General features: G+C 34.5%; 1 protein-coding gene across 2 annotated transcripts; it reads right to left on the bottom strand.

Moving 5' to 3' along the window:
- Window positions 1-6,993: 6,993 nt before the first annotated feature.
- On the bottom strand, window positions 6,994-8,570 carry LOC149263155 (PLASMODESMATA CALLOSE-BINDING PROTEIN 2-like). Of its 2 annotated transcripts, none has more exons than XM_089387245.1 (3): window positions 8,400-8,570; window positions 7,503-7,530; window positions 6,994-7,320 (listed from the first exon to the last, which is right to left on the bottom strand). In XM_089387245.1, exons 1-3 carry the CDS (start codon window positions 8,542-8,544, stop codon window positions 7,092-7,094), a joined length of 402 nt encoding a protein of 133 aa, XP_089243371.1. In that variant the 5' UTR covers window positions 8,545-8,570; the 3' UTR covers window positions 6,994-7,091. The 2 variants fall into 2 exon arrangements, with proteins under 2 accessions (XP_089243371.1, XP_089243376.1); XM_089387250.1 differs by having other exon boundaries at window positions 6,994-7,317.
- Window positions 8,571-11,834: the final 3,264 nt, after the last annotated feature.

Below are 11,834 nucleotides of genomic sequence, written 5' to 3'. Positions count from 1 at the left end.
GGGAAAACACATGCTCTTAACAATTAGGGCCACTCAATTTGTATTTATGATTTGCTTTAATTACTCAATATGGAAAGTCATTTTTATCACTCAAGTTTATTGTAATTTGGATAAATTAATTATGGTAAGATAATCATACTTCAAACAAATTAACATATTTTGTTTTACCCCAATCATAGTGACAATGATTGTCCATATTTTTGTTATACACATTTTATGGAAATAAATAATTTCAATCTTACTCCTTTTATATGGTTCACAGATCCGATGACCACTATGTACATGAAATATTTGTATCAAACAAATCCACCTGAAAAGATCACTACCTGTCGACTCAACCATAAAATCTAACCCCAAAAGTGTCGAAAAAATTGAACCTATAACCTCTGAATAACAAAATACTTTAACAATAAAAACTCAATCAATTAAACTAATCATCAAAACTATCTCACTCTTATTCATAAACCTATATCCAAATATACTAAAATTTTCTTCCTATGATCCCCACCCACCCCAAAACCCCAAAAACGTGAACCAAGGCTTCCAAAATGTTTAACCCACCTTTAAAGCTCTTTATAAAGACCCTAATGTATATACACCAAAAACGTGAACCAAGGATTTCAAAATGTTTAACCCACTTTTAAAGCTCTTTATAAAAACCCTAATGTATATACTACCTATACACATAAATTTGTTTCCATAGAACTTATTGACTAAATAACCTCTGTCCTTTTACTTGAAACCTAGACCTTCTAGAAATTTTGGCCATTTCACAAAGGGAATTCCATTTATACCGTATTAGTACTCCAGAAAACTTCAAATAATCTATTCCTTAAGTATTAATAAATATCTTGATTATCACAACTATACTTTCTAAAGGCAACCACCAACGAGAAAAGGTAAATATATTGTAATCAAAATACCAACGAGAAAGGTTAAATATATTGCAATCAACTATTTTGATTAGCACAAATATATTTTGTAAAGGCGGCCACCAATGAGAACACGTAAAGATATTGCAATCATATATCCATGGGTAAAGACATTGCAACCAACTATTTTGTATATCCATCAACTCCGATCGCTCCTCTCACTTTATTTTACCAAAGTTAATGACTTATTTCCATACTTATAATATTTTACAGTTAGAAGATGGTGGTCTCTTAATGATTTACTGACTTTTAAGTAGCTTTAATATTTATCGTATTCCTTCAAATAAATGTGTGTAATGAATATATCCTAGTGCCAAATGGGTACCCTTTTAATTACCCTTCTATTGTTATAAACAACTATTAGGAATGGGAGGGAGATAAGGGATTCCTCGGTAATAGCCTATCAAGACTTGAAGAAAGATGATGCAACTTGAGGAAAGATGGAGGCTGAAAATCACTCTTAACCCAAATTAGATACATATGTATATGTTAAGCGATTTGCAATGAAATTGTATTTTTCAGTATTTCAATGTTTTTTAAACTGTTTTTTTTATAAAATCTTCAGTAGATTAGGACATCATTTTTAGAGTGTGAGTAAAATTTAACAAGCCATTCATATAGTCTTAGTGATGTCTTTGTTAGAGATTCTTTGATCATTTTTAGTTTTTTATTTTGACATATAGATGGCATCATTTTATCAATTTGTTTACTTTAAATTAGTTTTTTATTAGATTTTTATGTCTTTAAAACTGGAGCATTTTTCGTCAAAAGTATTAATGTCTTTTTATATTGTATTTTACAATTTTGTCGCGACTTAATAGAAGATTATTTTTTTAATTTTTCTTTTAAAGTTATATTTTTTCATTTTTCAATATTTATTGTGCAAGAGGCACTTTACAACCCAGTAATGGGGAGATGTTGTAATATTCATAAATGAGTGTAAACCTTTAAATGTCAACTCAATATGAGAGAGATGTTCTAGTGTCCATAAAATAAAGCTTTGCATCAAAATAATAACAATAACAAGACATAATGTTGCCTCAATTAAGAAAGTAATAAAATATATAAAATAATAAATTGGTTCAATTTAGTTTGTTATACTATAAATTTGTTTCTATTCATAAAATTATAAACAATTTTTTAAGAAAATAATCATAATATACATATCATATTAAAATAAAGGTAAATAATAATGATTCATATTCATAACCATGATATTTTAGAACATATAACTAGCAATTGTCCCAAAAGGTACAAAGAGAGGCCGATAGGATTATTAATTTGGAATTGTAAAATTTAGTAGCAAATATTGCAGAGGGAAATCCTATGATACAGAATGAAATCCCATAAACTGAGAAATTTCATATACCACAATACACGTAAAACTGAAACCAATCTTGTAGAGTAAAATCCCATCATATTACAAAATGAAATCTCATTATATAGGATTTATTAGGGTCATTACAGAGAAAATTAGGATAAGTGGAGAGCTGATTCAGAAGGTATGACATGGACTCTGTAGAGTGAATCCCCTAATCTTGTAGAGTGAATCCCATCATATTACAGAATGAAATAGAAGTCTAAAGGATTTATCAGAGACATTACAAAGAATGCTATCACAGTGGAGAGCTGCTTCACAAGGCAGGACATGGATTCTTCTTATTCACCACAGAAACTCTTGTTGTTGAAGATGAGAAGCAACACAAAAGTAAGTCATTCCACAACTACTACAAACTTACAACAATATTAACATCCTGCAAATATTCTCATCTATGAGGAGCTTTGGGGGCCTATAGATTACAAGAGAATAGCAGAAATTCTTCACTAAACATGTTAGTAGCGTACTGATCATCTTGGCAGTTGGAGACAGAACTGGTTTTGAAGCTCTCTTTCCTCACAAACCCAGCAGGGGCTTTCTTGTCCTAATTCTGAGTACAAAATCTGACTGTCATTTTCTGCATCTTTCTATTTATATACATTGTTTGAACTCCTGTACAAAATTTCCCACAGAAGAGAAACAAAAGATATTACAATCATATTGTAATAGAAACAAAAGATATTACAATCATATTGTAAGAGAAATGATCTGGCTACTAACAAATGAAAACCAACATGAAATGATGATTCAAGCACTACAAAGCTAAATCCTAGTTTTCAAAATACATTCTGTATTAACTGACTGCATGTGGGCATCAGACTGTCCTTGTACAGTGACTTGAGCTATTTGGCTAGCAAGAAATGAAAAGAATTCAAAACAAAGATGTTATTACTAATCAAGTTTGACACAAGAATAGATATGCATATTAAGGGACACAGCCACCTTTAAAGGAAAAGAAACAAATAATAATAAGATCCCCAGATATATATATATAACAATAGTGTGGAGTTATTTCAACGAGGCTTGTCAAGGTAATCCCAGCTATTGTGGATCATGAGGCATTACTTTAAGAGACAATTACGAGATCAGTTTCAAAGCAGAGCTGTAGGAGATGGATCAAATAACAGAGCAAAACTTTATGCTTTTTGGTAGATTCTGAAAATAGCAATAGAGAAAGGTTTAAATTGTCTACAGGTGATAAGAGATTCCAAACACATTGCAGAGAGGTCAAATGGAAATTTCAATCAGGAAAATGTGCAGCTAGCCCATCATTGGACAAAATCAGAGAAGCAAGGAAAAATTCCATGTCATTATCTTTTCAGCATGTCTGCAAGGGATAAATATGAAGGCTAATATATTGTCCAAGTAAGCACTAAGGATGCAGAACAGATGGATGGAGATGATTGAATACCCCATCTGGACCTTGTCATTCAATCTATTTCTAATCAAGCTATTATATAGTAATGACCTTTTGGATGGCTGTTTTGGAAGCAGTGTGTTGTAAAATTTCCATGTTTAAGAAACTGATCGTAAGTAGTTTTCTTTGGTGTCTTGAAAAACCTGGAGGATTGCATTAGGTGAAGGCTTTTGAAATTTCTTAAGAGTTCATGTATGGCACAACACACACACATATATATGAGAGCACTGGATTTATCAGAGGGTTGGTGGATGGGAGATTGCTGAAGAAGCTGTGGTCAGATTCCCAATTTCCCTGTTATCCCAGTTTCTGTGGGAAAACTCTCAACATCCAATAAAGGTTGCCAACTACACTCAAGAGAATCAAGTTTTTCTTAAACTCTCAATGAAATTTTGTTTTTTCCTTCTAGCAGAACCCTTTCATTCAGATGTGCTTTTGCATGTTGCAATCTAGAAAAACTTGTTGTCACTTTCATCGTGCCAAAACATGAAGAGTGTAAGTTTCAGACAATAATCTAAAAAGATTTTGCGAACAATTTTTGTCACGTTTATCAAGCCAAAGCATGAAGACTCTAAGCTTCAGAGAAAATTCCATCTTTCAAATTAAACAACATAACATTACAAAACATGCAAGTCCAGAACATAATTTTTTTTAAACTCACAAAACTAATTTCATTACTAATAATTGGGCAAAAGTTAAAACATTGCTTCCTGGAAGAGGGCACATATAGATATATATTAAAGAAAGGGTTGACACGAAAATAAAACACAAATCTCTGTTCTTAAAGTAGTCTTAAGCATGGAATACAATTCAGATTATTTTTTCTGGCTGACTACCGACCCTAAAGAGAGGGGAATTAGTTTAAAAACGTTTTGCCTGCTGGAAACCACATTGAGCTAGCACAGAATCCAAATACCAATTAAATCATAAAGTCACATTTAACTTCAGATACAAGGCATCGCACTAGATATATGGAAGCTTATGTAACAGAAACTACACATAATGATTTGATCTTAGAGAAAAGCACAACTCAGCAAAACATAGTATGTAATTGTACCTCAGCCAAGGAATTGTGCAGATTGAGCTCCTCCTCAGTCGCTTTACGTAGCTCACTGATTGATGATTTATCATCATCATCATTTGCGCAATCCTCTACCATGTTGTACCTATATGCAACCCATGAGCGCATCCATTTAGACAGACATTTATATTCAATACAAATCTATGGTTTGGTGTATAAAGAAAGAAAAGTCAACAACCAGAGTCGTGTTTCTTGTATTTCTTTACATTCATCAATTTGTGAATATAACTATTAATGGCTGATAACAAGTTCAAAACACAAAGATGTACAGCACATGACATGTGCAACAACACCCTCAGTGAGAATTCCTATGGCTAAATACCAACTGTGTTTGCAATTGTAGCAAATGACAAGCCATTTGATTAAAGACTGCCCTCTTGAATATCTTGCACTGTAGAGGAAACAAAAGTTAAAAACCCAGCCTGTGTCATCTTCGTCAAGTATATTTGAGGCCCAGGACCTCACACAAACATCTATGTTTAACGCAAAATACTAATGTAAGATTTGGTAATAATAAAAAATGTCAACAATCAGACTTGTGATTCTCTTATTTCTTTATTATATATTCATCTATTCGAGAAAACACAGAGATACAGAGCGTGAGATGTGCAATAAACCCCTAAGAGGGAATGGAGATGGCTAAATACCGGCTGTGTTTGCAATGTACATAAACCACCAAGAACAAACATCTAAACATCTTCAAGAACAAACTTCATTAATTCTGAAATAAATATAGACCCAATTTAACAATAGTATATAACAATTTGTTTTGAACAACACCAATTGGTATTGAGGCACCATTAATCTCCCATTCTCTGTTAAAAAGCTATTAGATCATATTTGAAGAGCGTGATCGTGAGGAAGAATCATACAAAATGCACATAAACTGTAGCTTCTGCAAGAGGTATTGAGACTCAGCGGAAGGTATCCAAGAAGTTGACGCAGTGAAACAAAACAAGCAGACAACAAACTATGTAAAAGTGGATAAAACGTTTATCGTCACCACAGGACCATAGGAATCCATATAAACTGAGAAATTCAATGAAAAGAAAAACAGGGGGCAAAAAACAAACTTCGCATAAGGGCATATAGCTTACTTGGATCTTGAGTAGTCACAATTGCATTGCCAGCAAAGTCACAAGTACCAGGGGCCATGCCATTCTTCTTGTAGTAGCTGTCAAAAGCATAGCAAGCATGAAAAAAAACAGTATCTGGGTTATAGCACGTGCCACTTTGTTGAATTGCTGTACAGTCTGCACCTCCAAGCCCGCAAGCATAGTCCAGAGCAACCTGCAAGCTTGAATCAGGGGTACCAGGCTTTGCTACACACCAACTTTGGCTTGAGCTGGTTGTCGGTGTTGTTGTGGTAGGTGTTGAGGGAGGGGTGTAAGGGGTAACTGTTGGGGTGGTAGGGGTTGTGATTGGGGTAGTAGGGGTTGTTGGTGTGATTGTTGTTGGAGGAGGAGTTATTCCTAACGCACAGGAAAATGCAAAAGACAGCTAAAATAAATATTTGAATGAAGGTTAGCAAGAAGATGAGAATGAGATACCATTCTTTTAAAACAGTTTTATTATCAAGGCCCACATCTCCATAGTAGTTGTCAATTACACTGTTTGATGATTGATCCATCCAAACAACAACATCCAGACCCAAGAAGATGAGCATGGCTTTGAATACAAGATGGATTTTAATAACAGTGATAATGATATACTTTGTTTGCTTGAATACGAAGAAGCTCCTAGAAGAAATCTGCTACACTATATCATTTATTGGATTTTAATTGATACAAGCATTTAGGTCTTCAAAACTGGCTGCTGCTAGCATTTTTGCCTCTACCAACAATGTTCCAACACACAGGAATATGCAACTGAAATAAGTAGTTGTTGCCACATAGTGCTCACACCTCGGACACTCCTGAGGTAGGACAACTGCAGAGCTATTCTGCTGCCAAAGTTTGTTAATTAAATTCTTAATTCCGAAAACTAAGGAGTATAGCATGAAATCAGGACGCTGTAGAAAATGGACAAATGTTTGCTCTTGTAAAGCTTTTACTTGATAGTGAACTAAAAAATGTGGAACCAATTTGTCCCAGTGAAACCTGCATACCAACTATATTTAACCTCTCTTTCCTACAAAGTGAAAGAATTACCTGAACTGCACTGGTGTACCCATTTTCAAAGTCTCTCCTAGCGTTCCCCCCATTACATCAAAAAAAATGTTGGGACAAATGGGATCGAACTCTGGAGAGTTTTTCCTGTACATCCTCTAGCTCTCTGTCTACACTAGCTATTCCAACTAAAACATCTTGATGTTTCTCCTCGATTCACCCAATAGAGATCGATATCATCTAAAGCTGTTTTTCGACCATCATAGATACAATCAAAGAAAACAGGAACACAGAAGAATATGGATGTTGCATCACCATTATTGCCCGATGTTGGTGGAATACTAGTACCACCCAAGCCACCAGATGCAGGTATGCTTGTATTAAGAAGTGATGAACTGCTACTGCTGCAAGTAATTTGGAAAAATCAGAATGCTACAAAACTATAAGCTGAGATATAACATAAAATATATCAAAAATCCAGTAAATCTTGATTCTCAATTATGTATGAAAACTTGAAAAAGTACTTATTGTAGAACAGAAAAATGAACAAAAGATAGGAGGAGGAATGTGGTTCCTTAGTATATACCTTTGTGGAAATGTGCATGTCCCAGTACCTGTCATCACAAAATCCATAAAGGAAGATTTGCATGAGTGCAATGCATTCTCCAATCTCACACAATTTCAAGCCTCAATTTGTATATCATGTTAACCCATGAAGGGAAGATTTTCGAAAATGTATAATGTCAAGCATATTAATCACAGTCAAATATCTTGAATCTAGCAGAACCAAAACGGTGCACAAAAAACAAAAACGTCTTTTATATTCATATAAACTGGAACAGTAAAATTTGTAGAAGACAGAGTGGGTATAAATGAAACTTAGTATGCATACCCTTAGCTTCTCATAACAAAATCAATAAAGAAAAAAATAATATGCAATATATCCAGGCATAAATGAAAGTTATGTTGTATGCGGAAGAGTAGATTGCCTACAAATATAACTCTCTCTTAATACATCACACAGTTCCATCATTAAACTAAAAGGAAATATCCTGAACAATACAAGTTATCCATAACGAGTGTTTACATTTGAAGGTTGCATGCAGTTTTAAAACAGACAACAGGCAGGAAATGGGTCTATAATCATGTCACTTACTTATCATGGTGGAACCTACAATTGGAAAATGTATATCAGTGGAGGATGTCTTTGCATTCAGATGAGCTCAACCAGGCATGGAAGTGGGTAGATGAATCATAAGCATGCAACTCAACTATCATCTAACACAATGTAAAGATGAGACTCAGCGGAAGGTATCCAAGAAGTTGACGCAGTGAAACAAAACAAGCAGACAACAAACTATGTAAAAGTGGATAAAACGTTTATCGTCACCACAGGGCCATAGGAATCCATATAACTGAGAAATTCAATGAAAAGAAAAACAGGGGGAAAAAAACAAACTTCGCATAAGGGCATATAGCTTACTTGGATCTTGAGTAGTCACAATTGCATTGTCAGCAAAGTCACAAGTACCAGGGGCCATGCCATTCTTCTTGTAGTAGCTGTCAAAAGCATAGCAAGCATGAAAAAAAACAGTATATGGGTTACAGCACGTGCCACTTTGTTGCATTGCTGTACAGTCTGCACCTCCAAGACCGCAAGCATAGTCCAGAGCAACCTGCAAGCTTGAATCAGGGGTACCAGGCTTTTAGCTCAAAAGCGTATAGCCTATAGATTCAACCTCATAGACACAAACGCCATAATTCTTTTGGACATACAAAGCTGAAAATTAATCTAAGAAATCATTTATATAATACGTACTATATATCAAGTCAACTGTTTAACACAGGTTCGTATTAACAGGGACACCTATACATCTGGCTCTGTGCAGACATGTCTGCATTGTTAATCCACGGATTCCTGTACGAGGAAAGCATGCAAGATTGCATTGATAATCGTGGATAATGGTAAATTTTAACCAGGAGACAGGGGAATGCCATGAAAATTTATCATACTTCATCTCCATTAGGGTTAGGTAGGGCTCATAGAACTACATAACTATGACGAGGGGCCATAAGTAGCAATGACCATAGTAATTGAGATTATAGAGTTCCAACGCAATGGACATATGCGCGTAGTTCTTGAGTACGATTGCACAAACGCTAGCCTTCTCTGTAACGCGTTACTCTCCTGCGACTTCTATAATTTGTTACCCTGTTGCTATGTTTCTGTTTGGTATTCAGTACGTTTCGCTCTTTCTGTGAGTCTTTGGTGGTCATGTTTAGTAGTTTCGGTCAGCAGTCCAAATCTGGAGTTTGGCATCTAGGTGTTACCGCTACTAAAAAGTTATCATGAATTTTTGTCATATGTTCCTGTAAAGGGAGGGTTAAATAAATTCAATGTACGTGAATAAAATCTCTTAGTTTTCAAAAAGAAGCAGCAAATATCAGCAATGATTTGCACGAATAATGTATGTTGAGAGGATTCTGTTAGAATGCCCTGCGCGCCCTATTCCTATGTATACGCAGTTGAGCATTTAACACATTTCATATAACACTCAGACAATTAGTAATCCATAACAGACCTTTACTTAAAAATTGTTCCCAAGGATCAAAATCATACAAAAAAATAATAAACCCATGTAAATTTGTTGTAAGCATAAGAAGCCACAGTTGAACCTTCACAATCCTGCGCCCTATCCATTCTCATGGTCCTCTGCAACACTACGAGACTCGAAAATGTAGAAAATCTATTCCCCTCAAATGTATCAGCCTGCAGGCATACTTCATAATCAATTGCAGATTGAATGAGATAGGGATACTTTGAGTAGACATCCAGCACACCCAGTTTCTTCTTTTCGTAAGGGGCTAAGAAGTCACTCCATCCCTCTAACAGCACCCTGTCCTCTAAAAGATCGTCGGCAACAGCCAGATAAACAACAGAGGGCTTCTCCAGTCCAGGAATGTGAGCAACCCTCTTCATTGTTTCCTCCTTACTACTGCAAATTTTCAAGTCCTTGCCATTTCTAGCTCTGGACCTCATCTCAAGCTTCTTGCAATGGATCATCCAGTCTTTCTCAATTCTCATATATGGGCTCATTCTGATTTTATTCTGATCAATTCCAGTTCGAGAGCTTAAGCTCTTTAGCTTGGATACAACTCTGGAGACTTCGGCGGACAAATTATCAACAAGAACCAGGCATTCAAAGACTCTGGCATAATCAAGAACAGGCCAATGGTCGTGCCAAAGAAAAGGGTGTTTACCCTCCAATTTAATAACGGTATGCCAGTCGCTTTGAGGGGTATTGCATTGTTACAGCTATGCCATATCCCTTTCCACTGTCCACCGCCGCCCACTCCGCTTAGCCACAACGAAAACATAGGAAAAATTACGGGAATTCAGGCTGCTTATGCGAACGAAGCCGTTGCAGAGGGAATTGAAACGATGGAACGAGAAGAGGCCAGGTGTCAGCATCAGAAAAGCCTGAACAAATACTAATCAAATTGCCCAGCCCGCCAGGTGTCAATGTGAGAATCAAAAGGACGACGAAAGTCCGTTTCAAAGGAAGGCCTATCGGCCTAATTAATAAATATATAAAAACTTAATAATTTAATTAATAAATGTACAATTAAAAATAAAGATATTTGTAATTATAGAAATATAAAATTGTAGTTATAAATTAAGATTTATTTCACTATATAAATTAAAATAATAATTCATACTCCTACCTATTATATTTCATAACTTTATATTTAACTTTAATTAATAAACTATAAAAATTCAATATTTACAGTTAGAAAAAATTTGAAGTTATATATGTATATATTTGTCTATCTATATATATCATCACTCATATGCATATCAAATTAAAAATTCAAACTAAAAAAATTATCAAACATGTGAAAGAAAAATGGTTTGTATATGTAATTATATGTATTATCATGGTTTTAATAAAATTAAAAATTAAAATATCTCTATATATAGAAATATAAAATTTAAATAAAATATTCATTAGGGAAAGATATTCCATAAGAGCATAGAAATTATTGTTCCTTCCTCTACTTTCAATAAATGATTTATTTGGCTTGGGCTATAGTCAAGTTGACTCGAGTTTCTTCCTTGACTTGAGTTTCTTCCTTCATATTCCTTTGAAAAAGTGTATATCACTCAAGTTTCTTCCTTCATATTCCTTTAAAAATGTGTATATCCATGTATATAGGTAAATTAAAGCATGACCACCCATACTTATATGCACATGTTTATTAAAATACCCCTCTCACCTCCTTATTATTAAGTAATTTACTGTGTATAATATTGACTAATTTAAAATCCCTTATATTAACGGACATGGTAGAGTATGCATTACTATGGTAGAGTATGAATTACTAGTGAAACATCCCTAAGCTTAGGAAACTATGGTATTTTTTGTTTCATTAATATTAATCTCATGTGTAAGAAAGTACTCTCCTTTGACCAAGCTAAAGGTATTTCCACCCACAATAAGTTGAACAACTAAGATCTAAATAATCTTTGTCATTTTCATCAATGAATTCATAAGTATCATCCCCAAGACCTTAATCCTATGTAGTTTGCTTGATAAACAAAATCACTATCATAAGAAATGCAATGTGGTGTGTTTGCCCATCACTCCTAACCATAGGATGGGTAACCATAAACAAACCTGAAATTCTACCCTTTAGAGATGATTTCCCCATAATACCAGTAAACAGAACCTCAATGACCATAATGAAATAAAATGCATGCATAATTCAATTCAAAATAATGGAATGGAATAACTAGCATGGATTATCAACATTTAAGACAACCAAATGCTTAAAAATATAATAAAAAATAAATTCACACATATGAGTTGAAAAAATCACAAGTACCCCAACATCAAGAGGTTAAGGTAGGGCCCTA

This window comes from Pinus tabuliformis, chromosome 6 (assembly GCF_031772625.1).
Source record: "Pinus tabuliformis cultivar Carrire ecotype Pingquan chromosome 6, CPIR1, whole genome shotgun sequence".
NCBI lineage: Eukaryota > Viridiplantae > Streptophyta > Pinopsida > Pinales > Pinaceae > Pinus > Pinus tabuliformis.
This window is presented reverse-complemented; position numbering and strand designations above follow the sequence as displayed.

Bases quoted from the DNA above. Each gene is read 5' to 3' on its own strand.
- LOC149263155 (XM_089387245.1), bottom strand. From the start codon at position 8,544: ATGCAACAAAGTGGCACGTGCTGTAACCCATATACTGTTTTTTTTCAT. The intron at 7,531-8,399 runs GTAAGCTATATG...TTGTGATGACAG, and splicing joins TGTGACTACTCAAGATCCAA to GTACTGGGACATGCACATTT. The intron at 7,321-7,502 runs GTATATACTAAG...AATTACTTGCAG, and splicing joins ACATGCACATTTCCACAAAG to CAGTAGCAGTTCATCACTTC.